This window comes from Pelobates fuscus, chromosome 6 (genome assembly GCF_036172605.1).
Source record: "Pelobates fuscus isolate aPelFus1 chromosome 6, aPelFus1.pri, whole genome shotgun sequence".
Lineage (NCBI taxonomy): Eukaryota > Metazoa > Chordata > Amphibia > Anura > Pelobatidae > Pelobates > Pelobates fuscus.
In genome coordinates, this window is record NC_086322.1 from 147,572,182 (window position 1) to 147,598,635 (window position 26,454).

The window sequence follows — 26,454 nt, forward strand, 5'->3', positions numbered from 1 at the left end:
AGCAGTTCAAAAGTTAGTGCTTATGGTGTTTTTTTTTTTTTTTTGTAATATAGCATGTTTTTTATTCCTTTAATATGTTCTCAAGCAGTAACTCCCTACATTCTTAATTTTAGATCTGATTCAGGATTGGTCAAGTGACAGTGCACCCGATCTGTTCTCTTTTGTTCCTTATACCTGGAATTTAAAGATAATGTTTCATCAATTTGAAATGATCTGGGCAGCTAACCAACACAACTGGATAGATTGCTCAACCAAGCAGCAGGAAAATGGTGAGTTCTCCACCAGTAGATGTATTATATTTTTGTGTATGAAACCCTTACACATTCTGCAGCACATGATCAAATACATAGCGCTTTAATACGGCAAATACATTTATACACAATATTGTGCTTGTATCGGGAACAGAAGAACAATTCTGATGGTACCTGACATGAAATATAAATTAAATTCAGCACACTAAGGGCAAATTATGAGTTCCAATTTCATAATACATAGATGGTGATGTCACTAATGCTGTTATTTCTATTAATGAACAGAGGACTTTAATCTCGGGTACAACAGGGACATACATGTGCCAGTCTGCCCAAGATTAGCAGGAGTGATGGATGGGGTATATATGTAATTTTTATGTAACTAGACATTGTTTCACTTGTACTTTGGATTGAGATTATTAGGTTTCTGTTTTAATTAAACAAAATATGATGCAATTTTGCATAAAATACCGTAATGGAATGGAATATTTCTTATTTCAATTTTTTAATAATGGAATGAATAAAATATCTGTAAGGTTGTTTCTCTATTGGCTTCTTTTGTTCCACTGGTGCTAAATCTACAGAAATTTGTGCAAATGATAATTGCATATCCCTCATCTAATGCATAGCTGTTAAAAGGGGTCAGGTTAGCAACAGCATTAAACCTTATGGTTTACTCTCTTTAGTGGGGAAGCAAAGCAGATCCAATTTACAGCTTATGCCGAAATTAGCACATATTCCTGTAGGTGTAATTTCCTGCCTCCCCAGACTACATCACATTGTTTTTTTTTTTTTTTTTCTATTTTCTGAGCACTAAATAAGCCACATTCTATTGCACTAAGGCTGAGCCACATAGTACTTTAAATGCTTTACATGCAGTACTTAGTGGAATAAATGGCTACAGTTTTTTATATTTTCTCGCATCTGCCATTCTCTGTGCTAACTACAAGGTAGTTTAATTGGTCAGTGTTTTTTCTTTTTTTCCATTTTAGCTTATGAATCAATACCACATATACCAAGCACAATAGTAGTTTTAAATGTTGCTTTATTCACATAAGCCAACAAAAAAAATTGTGTATCTGTCAACGTTTCAGTCCACACTTCCATTTTTTCCCCATATATATCATTTTTTAAATGTTATATATATATATATTTTTGTTTTATTGCACCATAATTTTTATGAATGCTAAATGTCATTGAATCGATTTTGGATTTATGTTTCTTCTTCTTCCACTTACTTTGTCTTTTCATGTTCCTTTAGTGTATCTTGCAGCCTGCGGAGAAACATTAAACATTGATTTTGCTCTCCCATTTACTGACTTTGTACCTACTACATGCAATACAAGATTTTCTCTTCGGGTAAGTTGAATTGTTCTTATACTAGATGGCATAGCTATTGCATATTCAGATTTCATTTAAAAGAACACACATTCAAACTACTTCATCTCTTTGAAGTGGCTACAGTATCTAAAGTCCTGTGGCTTTATCCTTCCATTCAGTGTTAAACTATTTTTAATGTTTTAATAATATACAAGAGTTCCCAGCAGCTCATCCATACTATGCTGCTCTGACTAGGGAGCAAGCATTAGCTTGAGCTGCAGTGGATGACTGAATTTTGTCAGTGTTAGCTGACCACTTTCAGCCTATCACAGCACCCATTGCTGCTATAAATTGTTATGTCTAGACATAAGTGTTTATTTTCTGCTTTAGCCACACCTCCACTAGGGAGTGAGCTATGGGAAGCCAGGGATCCTCATTAAGTGCTTAAAATAGTTTAACACTGTGTCAGGGAACTTATTCGATAAGATGGTAATATTGCCTAAAGTGCCCTTTTAATGCACTGGTAGTACAAGACAGTGGTGTATTTAATGTAGGTACTGCGGCTAATGTACACATACTAATCATCTCCTCAGTATAATTTTCCCCATTTTAATTAACCTCATAACATTATGTTCAAACCTAAGGGGCTGGCAACACAGAACTTATGCAGTGAAGGTATAACGCCACCACAAGTAGCATTGTTTTGTGTGACCACGTGTGCAATGATAACAGCAGTGGAATTGCAAATGTTTTTTTTTTTTTTTTTTTTAACCTTAGAAGGAGACAGTTGCCTACAGCTATCCATAAACATGTTGCTCTATGCTTAATGCAATGGAATTGAATTCAGATGTCATGCACAGCTCTATGTTTAAGACTAATATTTTAGCAGTGCACTAATCACATTCTGTTCTTGTGTATCTAATGAGGTTTGTTAGGAATATGGTTTGTTTGCAAGATACAATACACTACTGGAAGGTACTGGGCCTGATACCGGAGAAACTGACGGAAGCCAAGCACAGAGAGATGGACACAGGTTTCTTCAGGAAGGAAGAGATTCTTTATTCGGTTCACCGATCGGGACTCAGAGGGACTAATGTCACCAAAATACAACAGGTTCTGAGCCCCGGACAATAGTGCAGGCTCCTTATATAGGCATATAACTCCTCCCATATTAAGCTCCACCCGCACATTCTCTTAACCAATCAAAACAAATAAGAATTAACTTCCTGCTTGACCGCATGGCTTGTCCAGCACAATGGAGGAGGGGAATACTACATCCTGTATTCTCGCACATGCTCCGTACACTACTGATCGTATCTTACCACGTGCAACCAACCGACCGATACGTCAGCATATGCACGTACACATGCCACGTGGTAATCTCGGCCTACTAAATTTATTTTTACCGAGATTCCACCACATTCCCCCCTTTGATGCCTCTTGATATTTCACAATTACTTGAGGCATCACTTAACCTTGGTTTGCATACGCCTCAGGTTACCATGAACCAGACCAGACTTTTCCTATGATGTGAATCCCTCAACACTCCTCTTCCTGCATTGGTTCTCCCTGATCTAGAGCCTTATATTTATATATAGCCATTATCTGTGCTGCAGCCTTCCTTTCTGCTATATTTTCTATCAGGCTTTGCACAGACCTAACCACTAAGGGAATAAGACATGGCAGGAGTAGACACAACATTAAAATCAGTATGACTCCGCCTACCAATGCCTTAAGCCCTCCAAACTGCTCATACCAGTTACAAAACCAACTACTTGGATTGTACCCTTTCCATACCTGAGTAGGCACATGCGCTAGTTTAACCATATGGCTAGTAAGCTCAGCTATTGCTTGCCCTTCGTCATCTATTTGAAGACAGCAATTGCTCAGGTTAAACTTCCCACATACACCTCCCTCTACTGCCAATAGGTAATCCAAGGCTAATCTATTTTGGTACACTGCTGTCCTCATCCTGGTATTATGCTTCGCTAGAAGATTGAGCGCTTGTGAGGTCTCATTAGTAATAATCTCAACCACCGCCTGTAATCTTATAATGTGGTTGAGCATATAAATTGGGGTCCTATACCCGAAAGTACCATCCTCTGCCCACGTGGCTGGCCCATAATAATCTATAATACGCTGGGGAGGCCATTCATCATCTTCCCAGGCGCCTATCTCTATGGGTCCCCTTTTCTTTCTATGATTCACATCATACACTTTAACACCTAAAGTCTCACCTGTTTCAATAGGTAACAAGAAGAAGGATGGTTTGAGCATACCTAACACACATGCCCCTTCCCAGTCCTGTGGCAACTCCGAATAGGCCTTCTTACCACAGATCCAGTACAAATTTGCTGGGGCTTTCCAACTAGATGTGATAGATAAATCAAACCATACGTCCTTTAAATTGGCATATCTTGCAAACGGGTTAGATGGTTCTGAGACATTTGAAGCCGACCACCAAGTTGTATTCTTTGTATCATCATCATAAGCTTTTTGCCCTAGACAAGTTAATTCTCCTACAGAAGTATTAAACACCATTCCTTTCCTTGCTATGCAAACATAACCTATGATGGAGGTCTTTAATCTCCACTCAGATTTACCTCTAACACTCATCTGATAATCGGCTTGTGAAGATATTAATTGTTCAACTGCCTCAGAACCGGACATTACCTCCTTTGCTTCCCAAGGCTATTGGTCTCCCATGTTAGTACCTCCACACACATAGCAGTTGGTTACATTAAGACTACCGGCAATACTCTCAGCTAAATCTATGAACAGGTTTTTAGCGTTATGGGGGATCTTATTATCTATACTCATCTCTTCATAAAACGAATGGAATACCTGATGAGTTTGGGAGGTTACCGTATCGGTCTCTATCCCTATAAACAATACTGTCCCAGGGTCTAAACCCGTCCCGTATATTTGAAACCCAAATAAATTACCATATCTATCCAAGAATTGGTCAGGATTATTTATAAGAATATGGACTGGAATGCATTCCATAGACTTACAGTATGGATTGGTAGGCAACTTAGTCACAATCATGTCCTTGTCTGCTGTCTGTCCCCAAGTTGCCCACCCCACACAAGACCAATATGGGCAAAAATTATAATCCCTATTTGGGCATCTAGGACTCACATACTTATTTTTACTGCTGGGACAAATATATTTATCATTAGACCCATACGTTCTCTCCCATCTAAGATCCCCACATACATTCCACGGCTTTCTACCACTTGATATTGCTTTACATGCATCAAATAGTAGAACACCCGAAGAATGTACGGATTCTAACACCGTTTTGTTTATTAGGGTCCCCTGAGGATCTCCATTCCTGAGAGTCAACCAAATTGTACGGGGTTGATACTCTGGATTGAAGCACTTAGGTTCTCCTATCCCTAAATGGCATACACTATACTCTACATTTAAGTATCTACACCTAGACACATCACCTTTACACTCATATTGCGAATGCCAAATTAGGGTCTGGGAAATATGGTTACCTGTTCTTGTAGTCTTAATGCATACCTCACAGCTAGGAGTGTCGGTACCTCTACCTTCCTGAATATAAAAATACATATAAATAAACATTATCACAAATACATCTTTCGTCGGCTGCATCCTCAGTCTTCGTCCGTGCGAAGGCACCTCAGCTTCCAGGATGTAAGGGCTGCAGGGAATGGAGTTCTGCTCGTCTTCACAGGGGTCCCTTTGAGACTTTCCTGGCTTTTAAACTACACGTCGGTGAGCGGACAGGCTTTATTATGGCCGTCTTAACACTCACTTATCAATCTCTGAAACAATAAAATTTATAATCCACAAGGTTCCTCGTCACTCCGACTGAGTCGTGCGCTTTAACCGGATCTTGCAGGGATTCTCTGGATCTGATGTAGCTTGCCAAGAATCCACCGCTGCTGGTTTAACCCTGGAGTGATGAATCCACGGAGTCACTTCGGCCACTTTTATCGCTGTAGGGGTAGACAAAAGGACAACATAAGGACCTCTCCACTTGGGCCCTAACGGTACATTATTCCACTCTTTAATCCACACTTGGTCTCCTGGGTGGTAACTATGAACTGGGGGATAAATATTCACAGGTAATCTATCTTGTACCCATTTCTGTACTCCTCCATAGTCTTACCCAACTCTACAACCTGCTGCTGGGTAATTCCTTCTCCCAACTGACTCAAATCCCCCCTTAAGTTACCAAGTACGGGAGGTGGACGCCCATACATGATCTCAAAAGGAGAGAGACCCATCCTTCTGGTAGGTGTACTGCGAATTCGCAACAGAGCTATAGGCAAAAGGACGTTCCACTTAAGTTGGGTTTCCTGACACATTTTTGCCAACTGGTTCTTAATAGTTCTATTCATTCTCTCTATTTTACCAGAACTCTGAGGTCTATATGCTGTATGAAGTCTCCACTTTATACCAAGCATATGAGTCAGTTGTTGTAGGCACTGATGAACAAAAGCTGGACCATTGTCCGATCCTATAGAGCAGGGTAGTCCATATCGGGGTATTATTTCTCGTAGCAGGAATCTCACAACTTCTCCTGCTTTCTCTGTACGAGTAGGACATGCTTCTACCCAGCCTGAATAGGTGCACACAACTACTAGTAGGTAGCGATGTCCACCAGATTTAGGCATTACTGTATAGTCAATTTGTAGATCGGACATAGGGAGTCCCCCCATATACTGAACTCCTGGTGGCTTTACTGGTCCTTGCCTTGCATTATTTTTAGCACACGTTACACATCTTCGAACAATGGCTTGAGTTAAGTTGGACAATCTTGGTATGTAGAAATGTTTTCTGAGAGATTCTTCTGTACTATCTCTTCCAGAATGCGTCCCGTTATGATAGTTTTGGACGATTTCTACCGCTAGTGATGCTGGAATGACTATTCTCCCATCTTCTAACTGATACCATTTGTTCTCCAAATACTTTCCAGGTTCAGTCTTTAACCACTCCTCTTCTTGAGCTGTATAAACCGGAGTCCATTGAGACAGTGGAGTTGGAATAAGAGCAGCTATATGTTCCACATATTCCTGTCTTCCTGATTCAGCGGCACGCTTAGCTGCACTATCTGCCATCCGATTTCCTTTGGTTACATCACCATCTCCTCTCAGATGCGCTCGACAATGTATAATACCGACTTCTTTCGGTTCCCATACTGCTTCCAATAGTTGTAGTATTTCAGCTGCGTACTTGATTTCTTTGCCCTCTGAATTCAATAGTCCTCTTTCTTTATACAAAGCTCCGTGGGCATGAGTGGTTAAAAACGCATACTTGGAATCCGTGTAGATGTTCACTCTTAAACCTTCAGCCAATTGTAACGCTCGTGTTAGTGCTATCAATTCTGCCTTTTGTGCTGATGTTCCTTTTGACAGTGGCCGAGCTTCTATCACCTTATCTATCGTTGTTACTGCATATCCTGCATAGCGAATCCCTTCTTTCACATAACTGCTACCGTCTGTATAATATTGGACATCGGGGTTCTGGATGGGAAAATCACGAAGATCTGGTCTACTTGAAAATACTTCATCCATTACTTCCAAACAATCATGTTGACTTTCAGTAGGTTGCGGCAGAAGGGTAGCTGGATTTAAGGTATTTACAGTCTCTAAATGCACTCTTGGGTTTTCACACAACATTGCTTGATACTTGGTCATACGGCTGTTACTAAACCAATGATTTCCTTTGTAATCCAACAACGTCTGTACTGCATGTTGAACTCGTACATAAAGTTCTTGACCAAGAGTGAGTTTATCGGCTTCAGCTACCAGCAGGGCGGCTGCAGCTACGGCTCTTAGACAAGGTGGAAGACCGCTGGCCACTGCGTCCAGTTGCTTAGACATGTAGGCAACAGGTCTTTGCCATGATCCCAAGTACTGTGTCAATACTCCCACAGCCATTCTTCTTTGCTCGTGTACATACAAGTAGAATGGTCGTGTGTGATCAGGTAGACCTAATGCTGGGGCACTCATCAAAGCCCTCTTCACATCTTCAAATGCCGTTTGCTGTTCTTGAGTCCATAGGAAGGGGTCGTGTTCTGTACCCTTGATAGCTGTATACAGAGGTTTCGCCAATATCGCATAACTGGGAATCCATATCCTACAGAAGCCTGCTGCCCCCAGGAACTCTCGCACTTGTCTTCTATTCTTGGGTGTTGGTATTTGGCACATTTGGCACGCTTCTTTTCTCTCTGGCCCCATTATTCTTTGACCTTCAGAGATATGGAACCCCAGATATTTGACAGTTGGCAGACACAACTGGGCCTTCTTCCTAGACACCTTGTATCCTGCCTTCCAGAGAATGTGTAGTAGATCGTGTGTGGCTTGCTGACATATTTCTCTTGTGACTGCTGCTATCAACAAGTCGTCTACATATTGTAATAGTACACACTCTCCTGGGATGGATTTGAAAACCAGTAGATCTTGACTTAGAGCTGAACCAAATAGGGTCGGTGAGTATTTAAACCCTTGGGGCAGTCTTGTCCAAGTCATCTGGCGTTTTGAGCCTGTTACAGCGTTTTCCCATTGGAAAGCGAAGATACATTGGCTTTCTGCGGCAATTCGAAGGCAAAAGAAGGCATCTTTGAGGTCTAGGACTGTAAAATAGGTAGCCCCGCCCGGAATTAAAGCAAGCAGGTTATACGGATTGGGCACAACTGGGTGTATACTAACAACCGCATCATTGACTGCTCTCAAGTCCTGCACAGGACGATACTCATCTGTACCGGGCTTTTGAACAGGCAGCAATGGGGTGTTCCAGGGGGAAGTACAGAATTTTAGGATACCATACCGTATGAACTTATCCAGATAAGATTGAATATTTTTCTTAGACTTCTGCGGGATGTGATATTGCCGTAGGCTCACTGGATAAACCCCAAGCTTTAGTTCGATTCGAATGGGTGGAATATTGCGGGCCAGTCCTGGTGGGTTGTTCTCTGCCCAAACTCCTGGTATGTTGAATAAGGATTCATCACTCTTAGGGTTTTGGCTAGTCAACGCTGTATAAAGTCGCCACTCTTCTTCCTTTGGTACGGATAATGTCATAATACCTGAAGGTCCATTAAACTTTAAGGATGTTGTTCCGTCTGGTAGGAACGTAATCTGCGCTTGTAATTTGGATAGCATATCACGTCCCAGCAATTGGACTGGACATTCAGGCATATAAAGGAATTGATGCTTTACTACGTGGCCTCCCAATGTACAGAGTCGACTTTTAAGAACCGGTTTTGCAGCACTCCTTCCAGTTGCTCCTATTACGGTAATAGTTCTTCCAGATGGAGGAGCAACCAGATCAGTCACCACCGAATGTTCAGCACCAGTGTCGATCATGAATGCACTCCTTTTTCCCCCTATTGATACATCGACCATAGGCTCCGCTCGACCAAGGGGGATGGAGCCCGGTCGGTATCAATAGCTCTCCATGACCGTGTCAGCCAATCCTACAAAGTCCCTATCTTCTCTATCGCGGGACCTTTGCGCTGCGGGATAGTATCTATCTTCTCTTACACTTCCTCTGTTACCACTATTACTCCCTCCGGGACCTCCTCTACCTCTCGCTCTGCCTCTAAAGTTTCCATAACCTGCCCTGGGTGGGTCTCTCTCGTATTGCTCTCTTTTTGGACACTCGCTTCTCCAATGCCCTTCTTCTCTACAATACGCGCACTGATTCCTACTCAGGGGTTCCCTATTCCACCTACTATCGCCTCTATCTGGGCCCCGTCTATCTACGCCTGCGATCGCTACCGCTAGTATATCCGCCTTTTTACGCATCTTGCGCTCTTCCTCTTTCTTACTTTCTGATTCCCTATTCATATACACCTTATTTGCTACCTCCATTAGTTGGTTGATGGACATTCCTGCAAACCCTTCTAACTTCTGTAGCTTGCGCTTAATATCTCCATAAGCTTGGCTGACAAAGGCAGAGTTTACCATTCGGGAATTATCAGTGTCCTCCGGATTAAAGGGGGTATACAAGCGGTATGCCTCCAATAATCGGTCATAAAAGACACTAGGCGCTTCATCACTTTTCTGAATCACCTCAACCGTCTTCGACATATTTATGGCTTTCTTCCCTCCAGCTTTCATGCCAGCAATTATAGCGTCTCTATAGGCTTTTAGTCGAACCATATCTGCGCCATTAACATTCCAGTCGGGATCGGTATTAGGATAATGAGTTGCGGCCCATGCTGCTGGATTTGCTTGGTTTAAAGTACGGGCTTCTTCCTCCAGCGCTTTAATAGCCGCTTGATTTATCCTAGTCCTCTCCTCATTGTTAAATAATGTCATTAATAATTGCTGGCAATCAGCCCAAGTTGGATTATGCGTCTGGACTATCGAGGTGAACAGGTCGGTCATGGCTTGTGGCTTTTCAGTATACGAGGAATTGTGGGTCTTCCAATTCAAGAGATCGGTAGTCGTGAACAGGACATATACGAAGACTGGGTTAGCATACACCATTTGACCTAAAGCATTAAGATAGGCTGACCCAGGATTCAAACGAAGAGGCATCTGGTAATGTTTGGGTTGTTGGGTACCGGTCAGTTGTCGGGTTAGTATAGGGCTTCGTGGTGGGGCGTCGGTTAGAGGTTCCGGTCGGGGGGTAATAAGGCGTGGGGATAGAGAAGCTTCATTATGGGGAAGGCCGGTGAATAAAATATTCTGGGCCGGGCTAGAGGAAGCCTGACCGGAAGCTTGAAATGGCGCCAAATTGGAATAGATGGACTTAACGGGGGCTGGTGTCGGAAGGGGAGGTTTATTACGGCGTGGGGTGGATTCTGAGCTAGAGGAGGAAGTAGATGGGTGAGGGGGTGTGGAACTTCCTGTACTTGTATCACCTTCCTCTATAGGGAAATAAGGGGGCGGCATAGGGATCTCGGACTCAGGGGGCGTGTCCAAAATGGGCTTAACCGTAGTCCTAGTGGACAAACAAGTCCTGGCCACCATGAGGCGACATTGCTCCTCGTGGCATATTCGGACCCATCTTGGCAAGTCGTTTACGGCCTGCCTCCAACAATCAATGTATGGAAACTGTCCGTAAAGTTCAGGCCTACCTGATACAGCCACGTGTACACGCTGTACCAGATTTGGATCCAAACTGCCACGTGGCGGCCATGCCGCAACCAAAGTAGGCCATTCCCTAGTGCACAAAGTGATCAAACGGGCAGAAGACATTTTAACCCCAAAATCACATACTGTGAATCCCTTTTTAAAATTCTTTACCATACATGATAAGTATGGGCGCGTCGAATCCGACGCGCCCATACTTATCAATGGAGCGTCGTTGACAACGAATGCTATACACACACTCTATTCAACAGTCACACCCGTTTCTTCCGGCAACAGCACCACGTGGTACAGTTACCAAGTGAAACGTATACAGTAACACAATAAAAACACTCAGGGAATTCCCGTACACACACAGCTGTTACACCAGTCACTAAGTAATCAATATTATGCCCTTTGGCGAAACTATACCGTCACCCACGCTATAATTCTCTATATATGAATTACCCGTCTATAACACACCCCAGTAACATTGTCTTTTACAAATAGCAGTTACAGTACGGTTAGCATAGGTCAAAGTACAATTTAAGATCACAATACAATTATTAGTGGTTATGGTGTTAGACATGCAATAAACGACAATGATTAGTACTTATATACAGTGTCAGTAAATATACAGGGTTATGGTACCGTGCACTATAATACAGCAACACACTATTAACACTCTCGCTAGACGGCAGAGCTCACGCTATCTAACAAGATATACACGTTACTAAACAATCTTTATCACATATACAATCCCAACTAATCTATTGGCCAGTACCTTGATGGACTACCTAAAACTATCTACATCCGTTTTGGTTAGCCACACTGCCCAAGCACCACATATAGCGAACTAGAGGGCGGAATTTACAACAGAACCCTTTTAGTCTTTCTACTCTATCAATAGTCTGGTGGGTTCCAAATTTACACGCCTTCCCACTTAGCCAAGATAGGTTGAGAGCTAGCGGACCGAATTTACACAGACGCCGCTTAGTCTCCCGGTCCCTCCGACCTAGCGAACAAATTGTACACCCTAGAACGCTAGTCTAGACAAGACACCGGTGTCCGCCTGACTCCAAACCAAATCAAACGGTCTTACTAAAGAGCGTTCGATTGAGCGGTGCGCCTTCGCTCCTTCCCTCCGACAGAGGGGGCAGATTCCATACACAGATTAACCCCTTATGGGCCTACCGCACAATCGGTATACCCCTAGTGGGTCCGTCGTCTTACCTCCTCGTTCCTGAACCTGAGTTCACACTCATCGACGGGGACACCCCAGCACTTACTACGTAGAGGCCGATGATCTCCTGGACAACAGACCAGTGGCGCCGAGATGAAGGGAGGTCCACGCAGAAGTTCAGGGGTGCAGCCGTAGAGAACGTGGGCAAAGATAGACCGTCTCACGCCTCTGCTTCTCAGCTACCGTTGAACGATGAGCTTCCTGGCCAATGCACCAAATGATACCGGAGAAACTGACGGAAGCCAAGCACAGAGAGATGGACACAGGTTTCTTCAGGAAGGAAGAGATTCTTTATTCGGTTCACCGATCGGGACTCAGAGGGACTAATGTCACCAAAATACAACAGGTTCTGAGCCCCGGACAATAGTGCAGGCTCCTTATATAGGCATATAACTCCTCCCATATTAAGCTCCACCCGCACATTCTCTTAACCAATCAAAACAAATAAGAATTAACTTCCTGCTTGACCGCATGGCTTGTCCCGCACAATGGAGGAGGGGAATACTACATCCTGTATTCTCGCACATGCTCCGTACACTACTGATCGTATCTTACCACGTGCAACCAACCGACCGATACGTCAGCATATGCACGTACACATGCCACGTGGTAATCTCGGCCTACTAAATTTATTTTTACCGAGATTCCACCACAGGCCTACACAACAGAGAGCATGAGTTACCCAATTGTGGGAAGTTTCCTGCGACTTCAGTCTAAGATGCTGAATGTCCGTTCTGTTAAGATTGCATGGCAATAATAGAAAGCACCTCTAGAGGCTATATGAGTGACAACCACTAGAGATATCCTTACAGTTCAGTGTAATCACTTCCTTTTCATAGATATGAACACCACTACATTAACCCCTTAAGGATGGAGGCAGTTGTCCAACTTCTAAACAAAAACTAGAATTTGCGCCATGTTTGTTCCACTGTTTCACATGTGCCCCATACATATTATATACTTGTTTAAAGGAAAGGAATTGCATTATTTTAATATTCTATATGTATACCTCACTTTTTTTTACTCTTTACTCATAATGTTTTTCACATTAAGTGCACTAAGGAAAAAGAGCTCAACATAGATTCACATATCTGTCCTGATTGTTAAAAGCCTCAGATCTAGGATCCAAATTACTTGTTGGCAGTTAACACTAGCCCTATATTACAGTGAAACTATGAAGAAGAAAAAACACAAAATGTCCAGACCACAGCAGTACGAACACCCTTACTTTTTATGGTAAGAGGGACTTCTCCAGGAGACAGTGTTCAAGGCCTGTCCGGTCACGACTATGAATGGTACCCCCATCAGTCCTTGATGCAATGCTTCTCCATGCCTCCTTTGTCTTTTGTAGAAAAGCCATCTACTAATTGTTTTTGGCATGACAGGGAGATCTCTCTGTAATTCTGGTGCTCCGGCATGCTTTACTTGCCACTCAGACAGTTATTGGTGCTGGGCTGATAGCCTCAGGTATCAGCAGTGCTTCCATTCTTATAATAAACTACTGCTTTCAAAATGTACTGATGATCACCAAAGGCAGGGGAAATTTCGCAAGTGGAAATTTTGAGACCTGATATAATAGTACTGCTTTCATTCCAGTACTGCTTTCATTGTTTTTCTGACAGTTATGACATACGTATACATGGATGCTATTTACCAATAGCACCATCTGATATGACTCATATCTTGAGTGTTAATTTAAAACTTTTTTTGGTTTGTTTCTTTCTTGTGCATGTCAACATATCGCGGTGTTCTACTGTTTTTTGTTTAACAGTTTTAGAAATCATGTGGTTAAAATATTGGAGAGTTTTGTTCTCTTTTGTTAGTTAAGGGATTTCCATAGCCTTTCCTTGAAAAAATTAATGTATAATTAAATATCATGTATAAATAAAATGTGATGTGATAAACACTTTTCTTGATGTTTTATATTTTTTGTGGTTAATATTTTTTTATTTTTTTTTTAATCATGGAATTGGTTTTGACTGCTTTCTTTATTTTAGGGAGGCGATGTTGACCTTCATTTGTACCTCCCAGACTGCCATCCCAGTAAATACTCACTTCTTACCTTGATGAAAGACTGCCATCTGAACAAAAACAGCCCTGATTCGTGCAATCCAGCTGAAAACCACAGTGCTCAAAAAACTTGCAAACCAAAATGGAGAAACGTGACAAAGTCAGGGTAAGTTGCTGTACAAAAGAGCATGCTGTTTGTATAGTTTGTGTATTTATTTGTAATTGAAATTATTTTGTGTTTCCTCTCTGTTTAGTGCTAGTTGGATTGAATGCTGGACAGTTCCTTCTGTGGTGCTAAACATTGATTATACCTGGCATCCAATCTATCCTCAAAAGGCAGATGAACAGCTCAAACAGTCATGTACGTTTCACTTTTCTACTGTTGACTTGGATTATGCATTGCTTATTTTTATGTGGAACATGCATCGAAGTTTAGTTTTATGCATATCTGCCTTGATCAGTGTGCTTCCTATTTTGTAGACCTTTTGCAGTGATATGTGATGATAAATCCACTTAATTTCATCTCTGCTGCAGTCCTGTTACTCAACTGGCTGAAAACCACTTTGTCAGATGGTGTTCCTTTCAGGTCCTCTGAAATACTTTTTATTTAATTTTATTTATTCATTCATTACCAAAATAAGTCTGTATTGAAAATACTATATTAATAAAATAAATATATATAAATCCATAGATGATCAACATTCATGGATCTTGCAGTTGTTAAAACTTAACTTTTGCAGCATCAACGTTTCAGTTTAAAAATATAAACTTTTATCAGGTCCTGAAATACTTCTACTTGGGGCCCACTGGGCTCTGCTTCCCACCTCCACTACCATCTCCCAAAAGTCAGAAGTTTCTCAGCAGGAACTTCTAATACCGCTCCTGAGCTAAGCCCTGCAATATGGGCCGTAGCTAATTTGCTGCAAAAGATAAACTAATGTTGTTATATAATGCGAATTGCAGAGCTTGGCTCAGGAGAGCTAATGGAAGTTCATACTGAGAATTTAGGAGATGTGTACTGGAGGTGGTATGTGGAGCACGGACCCCAGGAATGAAGTTAATCCATTCAAAAATGATTTGCCTTTTTTTCAAGGTGTGTGCCAGGGCACTGTTTGCAGCATAACCACTACAGTGAGCTCTAGTGGTTATGGTGATTGGAGTTTTTTTAAACTGCTACTGAAGGACCTGATATTAATGTTGTTTTTTCAATTCTTTCCCAGTGTCAGAAATAGAGGAATCTATGCTGTCCATGTTGAGGCCATGTCAAAGAACATCAGACAGAGTATCAACTCCCACAGCTTCCAGCAGGCCTATGGTGGATCCCTCAGAGCTGCCACCAGACAAACTGCATGTAGAACTGGAGCTTTCTCCTGACTCCCAAGTTATTTTCTATGGACCTTTGCTCAAGGCATTTGTTTCAATAAAGGTATATATATGCTTTTTAATACTCCTTTAAAACTTATTTTATTTACTAAAGACTATTTTGCCCATCAGTCTAAATGCTGCAATATATTTTTCAGTTGGCCAGTGGTGTGTTGTTCTGTGTGTGTCAGTGTCCAGAAAAAGCCAGCCTATGTTAATATAACGTGAACAGTTATCGATGTAGGCTGGCAGCCAAGGAGAGTGGACTGGAATGCACATGCCTGAATAATGGTGACTCCACTGTACTAGTCTGTAGGGGCACTAGACGCCATTGAGAGACCATGTGTACTGTGTGGCTATCACATTTAAAATGACTGAGCAAATAGAGCAACGAACCTGTATCAAATTTTGCGTAAACTTAAACATTCCTCTGTGGACAATATTCTGATGATTCAGAAGGCTTTTGAGGACAATGCAATGAGTGCAGTGCAAATAAATGTGTGGCACAAACGCTTCAAAGATGGTTGAGAATCTGTTGAAAGATTTGGCGCCCTGTGACTATTGGCTTTTCCCAAAACTAAAATCACCTTTGGAAGGGAAGAGATTTCAGACCATCAATGAGATTTAAATATGACAAGGCATCTGATGGCTATTCCAACAACAGATTTTGCAGAGTGTTTTGAACTGTGTGAAGGTGCTTACTTTGAAGGGGACTGAGGCGACATTGTCCTATGTACAATGTTTCTTGTATCTTATATCTTCTTTAATAAATGTCAGAATTACATGGGTGGAGATATATACATATATATATATATATATATATATATATATATATATATATATATATATATATACTCACACACCCACACACAGTATAGATATATAATATATATAAAATGCACACACACACTCTTATTTATTCTATGTGTATATGTGTGTGTGCATATTGTCTTAAGCCTGATCAAATACATTAACATCTACCTGAAATCTGCCACTCTTTGAAGGAGCACTTCAACCAGCATAGCCATGACAGCGCGCTGCAATGGTTAGGTGCCTGGAATGTCCTGGCTTCCCCTCAATGCATGTAGTAAAACTGTTAACAGCTTGACAACTTTCTTGGGTTCTGCTAGGTGACACTCACCACCTCTATGAGAGCTAAGATTGGCAGTGCACAGCAGGGTATAGCTGAGGAGAGCTAACAGGAGCGATGAGCTTCCAGATCTCTCTTGAAGTGACCAGCAACCAGTAAACAACAAGTACGTTTTCAAACCATTAGCAAATGGTTTGACTACTTCTTTTTGGGGAGCACCAGATTACTCTTGGCATCATAACCACTATAGTGCGCTGTAGTGGTTATAGTGCTTGGAGTGATATTTTAATATACCTTGATATAATCTAGTCTCCCCTTTATCAAATTCATATTTCTTACAAACCTCCCTCTCTACATGCATCAAGCTCTGGCCACCCCGGCACTCCTGGGCCATGTGATCACCATGATCACATGGCTGCAATAGGAGTCTATAGAGCTGTCAGGCAGTCCCCCAGACTGCTAAAAAGTAAAAAAATAAAAATAAAATTAAAAGAATATATTATACATATATTAAATATGTATACTATATTATAAAATAATTAAAGCATTTTATAATATGTTATACATATATGATGCATATATATGATTTCATTATACGTGTACTTTGAGATATATACATAATATATCTCAAAATACACCTATAATGAAATTATAGATGTATAATATATTATAAAATGCTTTATTTTAGAATATATTATACATATATAGGAAATAAGTGTGTTTGTGTGTGTGTGTGTGTATGTATGTGTATATATATATATATATATATATATATACACACACACACACGCACATTCTATATACAAATCTAAGGATACCGGTAAAACGCGTCATCAAGCACTGACGTTGCACGCTAGGGTGTACACAACATTGGCCACGCCCCCTGGAACTATCAGAGTTTCAGTAACCAGTTTCCCACAGCCGGCAGTGGTGAGACCTAGGAAGAACTCTATCGGTGGGGTGAGAGGTAAATTTTTTAATAGTAAATTATATATGATATGATAAAAATTTTGGTATCTTTAGAAAGACCATTTAATGGAGAGAAAAACGTTATATAATATGCGTGGGTACAGTAAATGAGTAAGGGGAATATTACAGATAAACCCAAAACACAGCAGAAATGTATAAACAACCCTGGTCCTTAACGGTAAAAATAATTCAAAACAGTCTGGTCACTAACGGGGGTTAATGTCTTGAATCTTCCTATACTATATCAATGATTGGAACTTCTAATCTTTTCCCTTTAAGAACAAGTCAAAGGTATCAATAAGTTTATATTATCCGCTTTACTATGTATTTTAGTTCTGTGAGGTGCAGGGGTGATACAAATTCATTTTTGGACTAGTTCTCCATTATCTGAAGTTATGCTTTTATTTATAACTTTAGTTTTGCCATTGCATCCCTTATAATTGCTGAAGAATGTTTTCATCGTTTAGCTAAGTGTTTTGATCAGAATGATATGTGTGTTTGGTCTGCTGCCAGGTGACTTTCATTGTAAAGGTCTCCCCAGGTAGTACTTCAGAGCTAGCCTTTAATTCAATTGTGATTTCAGTAAATCCATTACTTGGGGTTTTATTGCCTTCCATAGTTTTTTTTTTTTAATTATATATACTATTGTAGATACAGTTTTACCTTCTAAATGTTTTAGAGACTAGTGAAAGTGTTCTCATGTTCCTTGTTAAAGAACATTTGTTTTCAACCATTATTGGTTTCTTTCTTTTTAATTTCATTTTTTTCTCAGTATTTTTTTTGGTCCTACTTTCCGGGTGTTTTATAGCCTCTCCTGAGGTCTCCTTTCCATTACAATCTTGTCATGCTAATTTAAAGAATTGTTCTTGTGTGCCATGAAATCTTTTTTTGTAGAACTCTGCAGGGAACAAATGCTTCATTTTTAGATACTGCTGGATGTCTGAACAGGAGTATAATAGTGGAATTAAAATCCGTGGGCTTAGAGCTGAAAGCATTATTAGAGTGTGGCCTTTAGCTTTTTTAAATGTTCAGCTGTGGGACATGTATCCAATCTATCCTATTTTGTTTCCCGTTTTAGCTTGTTATGTTATAAAGCTACATCTGTTGGTCATATTTTTCAAAGCCCATGCAGATAAAAATAATTTTTAACTCCACAGATTAATAAGCAAATGATTTGCAAAAGACCCATGTAGCTATTGTAGGATGCCTGTTCCTCATAAATGTGGTTTTCAGGACCACACGTCAAATATCTGTAAATAAATATATGCAGATATTTGTCATATTAAAAAGTTGCAAAAAGGTAGTAGTTAAATATAAGTCAAAGCACCCCACCTTATATATAATAATCCTAATATCAAGGTTTTCGTTGACTAACAAATCCTGCCTAAAAAAAGCCTAGGTTTATCAGACTGGCAAGCACAAGCCTCCCATAAATCTAGGCAAGCTTTGATCTTCATACCATACATGCATACCATGGACCATATTCACTTATTTACGTGGATAATTATATTTTAGCGCCATATTCACTCATTTATTTGTGGATTAAAAATCTTCGCACAGCAACTTATACACTCACAGACGTCTTGGCACTGCAGATACTGTGAATTAGTTTGCCATAATGATTTAGCCATTATTGTCCTATACAACTAGCTCTCAAAGTCAAAATGGGGTACATGGCAGGACATGCTGTTTACACATTTAGATATGTGAAGAAGTGTTAAAATAGTACAATGCAGGGGGGCAGAGCTAGCGGAGCAGCAGAGCGGACGCGTTCTCCAGGAGCTCCATACCAGACAACGCTAAAACTTGCTTTTCTGGGCTACTTCGCAAAGTCACCTGGGTACTGCAAAAACCCGCATGAGACAAGATGGCAGGAGAGGAGGGTTACTCATTTTCCTCAGACGACTTCTCCATAGATCCCGGGGAGGGTGCAGCATATGCCCCACCACCTACCTCGAAGCCCCAACGTACCCCTGCAGAAGAGCCAGTCACTGCCTCTGTACTCAAAAGCATGCTGGCAGAGCTCAGAACTAATATAGCGGCCGACATGGCCTGCATCAAAGTGGCAATGGCGGGAGTCACCACCAGGGTCACACAACTGGAAGCCACATCAAACACCCATGAATCCAGGATAAAATCCCTGGAACAAGCACTAACAGAAACACGACAGCCGCAACAGGCCTCCAACGACTGAATAAATACCTTAGAAGACCAGCGAAGGAGATACAATGTAAAGATTTGCGGTATCCCGGACTCTATAAGCTCAACAAACCTACCGCACTTCATCAGACGCCTGCTGGCTGATCTCTTACCGCCTATACAGGCAAAAGCAGTACGACTGGATGGCATGTTCCGTCTACCAAAGCCTGCAACGGCGCCGGCCACTGCGCACACAGACCTAATACTCCGCTTCCAGACCTTGCGAGACAGAGCCCTCCTAATGGCGGCTGCACGAGGGAGAACGCCTCTGTCATTCGAGGGAGCCACACTGTCCATCTTCCCGGATCTGACCAAAGCACTATGGGGTGGCGCAAGGCCATGCAACCGCTTCTACACCACCTCCGAAATAAGAGTATCCAGTACAAATGGGGAACTCTGAATATGATTACTTTTACTCATCAGGACACAACGTACCGAGCCCGGAGCTACTCGGAACTGGACTCTCAACTGCGCACAGCAGGCCTGCTGTCGCCCCCACACATGGAGGGGTCAGACCTCACCCGGCCACTGTGGCTGACTTCATCCCAGGAGCACCCAACTACCGCACCTGAGGGACAACTACACAGAAACATGCCACCACAACCCCCAGAGACTGCTGACACAGCAAATCTCCAGGAGGTTACTTCCTAACCAAGATGGTTCCACTCTATTACCTTATGAACTCTAACGTTGATACCCTCAGAGTCCCCCCAATTTATTCTTTGGTTACCCCATGTTGACTTTTTATTTCTAAGTTACACCACAACTGTGTAGACCTCACCGACCTAGCCTCTACACACCCACGCAATGGTTAGCAGCACTTTCCACGTCGAGGCACTCATGGCCAGAGGCACCACAAACCGGACACACATATAAAAAAAATATATATATAGTACAGTGCAGTCCACAAGGATCTGTTCTGGGCCATAAAATTTGAAGCAGAACAATGAAGATAAAGTCTAGTAAGCCAGCTGTTATTTGAATCCGCTTACATATGCAAATCTAGAACAATGTAAGAATTGCTGTTGCTTTTTTACATAGTATATTTATCTTAGTGTACCAATAGTACATGGGCAGAGTTTTAGAATATTGAAGCTGATTTTAGAGCATGCATCAAAGAGGAATGGTCAACTTTGTTACAGTTTAAAAAAAATAAAATTATTTGACCTCATTAACTACTCTGATGGACCACCTGGCACCCCGACTGGGTACCTCTGCCAAGTGATGCTTCCTAGCTGCCGTTGAGGACCATAAGCACTGCACCGGACACCATAAGCACCGTAGACCCCATGAACCACGGCAGCTTGGTTGGGGTCTCGGCGTCCCTTCCCGTCCTGGACCAAACTCCTGGATCCAGGGACTCAGTGGGAAGGCCTCTCCTCCAAGAGAGTATAGCTGTGAAGCTCTTATAAGACCAGGCTACGCAAGTAAAGCAGGAAAATAATTTTAATGGTGCCACACGGGCCGTTTATGACAATCCCCATGCAAGGGGTACGCCCACATGGACCTTGTTGGAGACAGGGACACAAACTGACAAACCAATAAGAACAGTGATTAAATGCACAACACTCCCACATACAATACAATAAGCCTTCCCCTTTACTTAGGAGATAGATAATTGAGCCAAGCACTATACTCAACTCAATTATCTCCAAACACAAAAAACACACATTTTTACAAGACCCCAAAAATACCTTAAAACACATAAAATGCCCATAAAAGTTACATCCACTGATAGCCCTGATATGGGTCACCAACATATCCAAAAATCACCCAGCTTAGTTCAGGGGTTGAAAAATTTTATGGAAGTCCTAGTTTTTACTGACCGCAGGCATGGGTCCATAGCCGAAAATAGTTCCATAGAATCGTGGCTAAGTGCCGCTCGAGGACCGACCGGGAACTGCAAAGTTTTCATGCTGAAAATAGTTCCAGGGCATTCGCGGCTAAGGCCCCCTGAAATCTATTCTCGGTTTTCGTCCATGCGAAAAAGATGGCTGCCACCTCGTGGTCATCCATAGGAATTGCGGCCACCCAGACGAACACTTAGACCACTGCGGTGGAAATTGCAACAATGTATCAACCAAGCCCAACAAGCTCCAGGGTGGTCTCCGGTTTGTGCGGCTTGTTCGGAACTATATATTCCCAATTGCACGAACAGAGCCTGTTATAATTCCAAGAGGCACAATCAGAGTCTTTAACCCAAAGTTCTTTACAGGGGCTATAGTCACAGGGCAAGAGGTTGGCAAGTATGCCCCTCCAAGAACCCGTGATGAGGTCCAGTTCGTCACAACTACTTTAAAAATAATTTATTTATTTTTTGTGGGGGTGGTTTTAACAACTCAGTAGGCATACTCCTGAACTAATTTACTTCCACTGCCCAACCCAGGCCATGGTATTGTCTTTCACCTTCAGTTAAACCATACCCACATATTCTTCTGTATCTTGTTCTCATGTTTTTCCCTTCTCTCTCAATTGCCTAATGATTACTAGTGGATCTAGGGAACCACTAGTTATTTGCTTCAGTCAGACTGTTCAAGAGCAGCCTTTCATTTAATGCAAATATATTTTTGTTTTAAAAGAATCTCATTAGGGGAGTGTGGCTAACCACCATACAAGATGGACGCATAATCCCTAGCTCCGGTGCCCAAGATCACAATCTATATTAATCCCAGCAAACAGAACTCTGAAACCCGTTACACAGCGATGATGTCACAACAAAATGTAAAAAGAACACATCAAAAGCTGAAAAAAAAATGAACTTTTTCAGCCAAAACTCACACTCTGCGACCTCGGGCCTACAGGCCTCTAATCAAGATGGCGAGGACTATGCCGACGACCGTAACCTGGCATCTACAATGCCCTGCAAGGGAGAATCTTTGACTACGAGCTATCTCACACAAGCACTCAACACCCTCTCGCAAAAATTGACAGCATTCCATGGACACCCTGTGCAAAGATGTTCAGGAACTAGGCAGGCGCACGTCTCATGTGGAGGCAAAAATGGATGAATTTGCAACAGCGCACAATGACCTAGCGAGCCATGTGGAGAGCCTGGAGACAAAACTGACATTCACTGAAACTAAATTAGCAGATTTTGGAGGATAGGGCGCAGCACAACAAACTCCACTTGTGGGGGGGTGCCTGAGACGGTACTACCAGCGGACTTACCTGCATATGTGAGGGGCCTCTTACATGCTTACGCCCCAGAGATCCCAGCCGACATGCTGCTAGTGGACCGGGTACATTGAATCCCCCACCAGCTACCTACCTGATTCCAAGCCAAGAGATGTACACCTTCGCGCACATTACTACCATATTAAGGAGCATGTCCTCCGAGCCAGCAGGAATAAAGCCAAGCCACCAGAGGATTACCCAACAGTGAAAGATTTTTGCTAACGTTTCAGCAGCTACACTCCGCAGAAGAAAGGAATCCCTGCAAGCAAATGGCATCAGGTACAGATGGGGCTTCCCTGCGAAATTGCTTGTCATCAAAGATGGAGGACTAAAACACTTATTGTCTCCAGAGGTCGGCACAAGGAAGTTACGCGCCTGGGGAATCCAACAAGACAGCAGAGGCCTCACCTGCAGGAAAGCTCTGTCTGGAGTGGAGCACGGTGAGAAGCGGTCGCTGATGAAGACTGTGCACAGTATGGATTGTACCACAAGTACCTGGGGCCTATGGGCCCACTACACCAAACTTACCCATCCAGGGTCGAGCCCTGGGAGCATCCCGGTGCTGGGCAGGGTTGGGGTGGTGCGAGACTTCCTCCGAGCAAAACACTTCCTCAATGCGATGTTATTGCTATTTCAGTTGATGCACATCTTGAGGACGGTACATGCACCGCACTTGCCCATCTCATAACCAGGCCAACTGAGAACACAGTAATAATATGTTCAAGTTCTACAATTGTTTATATGTACTTTGCTGGTACCCTTACACAGTCCGAGCCTCACTATATACTCTATGCTAAAAATATGCACCTTTACCTTAATCCCTGCAATTGTAATTAATTGGATGCTTCCCTCTGGGGAACATGGTCAGGGGACGAGTGCCTTAGCCCTTCAACCCCCGCAGGCCGTGGGGGGTTGACGCATCTTGCGCCCCCGCCGGTTTCGGAACTTGGGATAATGCTGGGTAAGGCTAGGGGGAGTGCGAGACTTCCCATCCGGCATGACACTCTTGATGTGATGTTATTACTATCTCAGTTCTGTTACAAATTCTCTTAAAGTTCGTAGAGCTATTTAGCCACCTCGCAGGAATTCTGGTTCCCACCCCCATGGTGCAGCGACTCTGCACCATATTCCTCATAGGGGAAACTTATATATAATTACCCCGTTCCCCCTGAAACACTCTCCCCTTCTCCCAAGTTTTCTTCCCTATTCCTACATCGTGGGTCCAAATGATCCAACATACCCAATTTACTGCATGGTGTGTAGTTCACATACCCCAGCCACACACAATCACAATATTTAAAAATACAAACTATTAACGTACGAAGGCTGGACACCCCGCATGAAAGGCGTGTTCTAGTAGAAAACGCAAAAAAAGAGAAAATTGATATCTTGTGCATTTTGCCCATGACAGTGCCAACGTTCGCCTTGCTCGACTTCCCAAACCAATATAATTTTACACATACATCAAAATCCAGTAGTGTTTCCATCCTGCTGCATAGCTCCCTCTCTTTTGAATTGTTACAAATAAAAAAAGATGCCCAAGGCAGGTACATCATTCTGCATTGCATCATAAATAATGCTGTATACACATTGGTCAGCATATACGGACCAAATGCTAACCAAATAAATTTCTTACACCAAGTGCTTTCCAAAATCCCCACCCCACAACTACCATACTTGGTGATTTAAACCACGTATTACACCTACGCCTTGACACTACCGTTCCCGCAAAAACCTTGAGATATACGGCTCTCACACCACACTGTAAAGCACTCCCCAAACTGCTACTAAAATACGACCTATACAATGCCTGACGCACTAGAAACCCAAACAATCGGGAGTATACATACTACTCACCAGTGCACAAAACACACTTGAAGATAGTTTTAATAGAGGAGAAACAAAATAGAGAGTGTGTCAGACTGCCAAGTTAGAGTGGGGGATAACCCCTGCTGAATAAAGTTTCAAAAAGGAGGAAAGAGTACAAATATGCCTGGAGAGTGCACACCCAGTGGTAATGGTGCACCTGCAGGCTGCTCGTACCACAAAAGCAGCAGTCCTTATAGTAAAAATTAACTTTTAATGATCAATTTAAAATCGAAATAAATAGTGTATCAAAATAGAACTAAATAGGGACAGAAATCCCATACAGAGTTAGCCAGGAACTGAATAAACTAGGATAGAGTAGAGACAATAGCCACATAAAGTAGTGGCATACTAGTAGAGCACAGGAGGGAACGGGTAAATGAGGAAAATCTGTACTCCAAAATGAACCCCAAACGTTCCCTTAGCTTACTTCTAAGTTCTGAGTCTTTGCTATATCGAGCTAATAAACTAGTCACTGTAATGCTGCAGAAATTCTAATCCTAGAGTATACTTCCTGCTCTAAGAGATTGCTGTCCTGATTAAAAACAAAATACGGTCTTTCGAGGAGGGTGAGTAAGTGTATGCTATTATATCAAATACGGAGCGTCCTCCCTTGCTGTCAAAGCCCCCCTCCCCTCTGGTTCTTCCCGACGCGCGTTTCGCCGACTAGCGGCTTTTCAAGGGAACCGAGTCTGAGTCGGATCCAGGTTTAAATATCCCGCCCTCTGCTCTCATTGGCCACTAGTGCTTGCCAAAGCGGAGGGAGGGAACTTCGGGTCTCGTCCGTGATTAACCCTTCATGGGTCTAAAACACTGTATACACGGAGGAGACAACACAATTAAACACATAGAGACTGTGTCTGTTTCTAGTTAAGATCGAGAGGTAAACGTTCAGCTCGAGCTGTAATACTGATTTTAACACTGTCCAATGTGAAGTCAAATCGATACTGTATCTTATGTTGCTAAAGTCACACTTGATGTGCCATGAAGCTATATTGAAAGTTCAAATGTTGCAACTTATGTATTGAAAATCCTTTTAGTTTGTGTACTCCCAATACAGTAGGGACACTTGGATCCCTGGGGTATTAGCCTTATGATGCAATTTAAGTAAAAGTATATGTAGATATTTAAAGAGAAACACATGTTTAAATAAAATCAACCTTGATCTCAGTGTGTGACAAAATTATGTCCCAGAATTATTATTTTGTGCAGGTAGGTATGCCTTCTAATCATTCTTCACTGAAAAGTTTAGTTATAGGGATTAACACTGCAGCTCATTTAAGCCTCCCCCTCTGTATAGTGAGAAGCTATACGGACTACTGCAGAAGTCCTATGGAGGAAATGTATGCTAACCACTAAGATCTTCTAGGCATGTATGAACGGAGTGAAGTTGAATTCTTTGTTTAGTCCTTTGGGGTATAGCGTTTGAAAGGAATAAATCCATTTGGATTCGGCTTTTAGAAGGGAGATATTAATGTCACCCTTCCTGTGATTTTGAATTTTTTTTTGAATTACCTGAAATTTAAGTACATTGGTTTGAGAGGCATGATTCAGTCTTACATGTCTCGCTATGGGGGTGTCTAGATGTGGATTCGCAATGGAGTTAACATGTTGAAGAATACGTCTGCGTAGTTGTTGATATGTCTTCCCAATGTACTGTAACCTACAGATACATGTCATGAGATATATTACATTGGTGGAGCTACAGTTGATGAAAGTGTCAATCTCTATGTCTCTAGAAGTTCTTTTGTCATGCACCGTCTTAGATGGCAAGATAAAATCGCAGGCCTTACAGTGGCCACATTTGAATAGACCCTTGGTCTGTAGCCACGTAGAAGTAGCTGGTGTAGGTTTGAAATGACTATGTGTTAGGCAGTCCGCCAGATTCTTGGCTCTACGAAACGTCATAGA

The 26,454-nt window shown here is 42.1% G+C and overlaps 1 protein-coding gene across 11 annotated transcripts in view; it reads left to right on the plus strand.

Moving 5' to 3' along the window:
• Positions 1–26,454, plus strand: part of BLTP1 (bridge-like lipid transfer protein family member 1) — a 261,114-nt gene that overhangs the window by 88,502 nt on the left and 146,158 nt on the right. For all 11 annotated transcript variants that reach the window (XM_063458398.1, XM_063458399.1, XM_063458403.1 and 8 more), the window contains exons 15-19: positions 114–269; positions 1,513–1,610; positions 13,871–14,049; positions 14,138–14,244; positions 15,104–15,309. In XM_063458398.1, the coding sequence (XP_063314468.1) occupies positions 114–269; positions 1,513–1,610; positions 13,871–14,049; positions 14,138–14,244; positions 15,104–15,309 (746 nt within the window). The remainder of the gene's footprint in view (positions 1–113; positions 270–1,512; positions 1,611–13,870; positions 14,050–14,137; positions 14,245–15,103; positions 15,310–26,454) is intronic.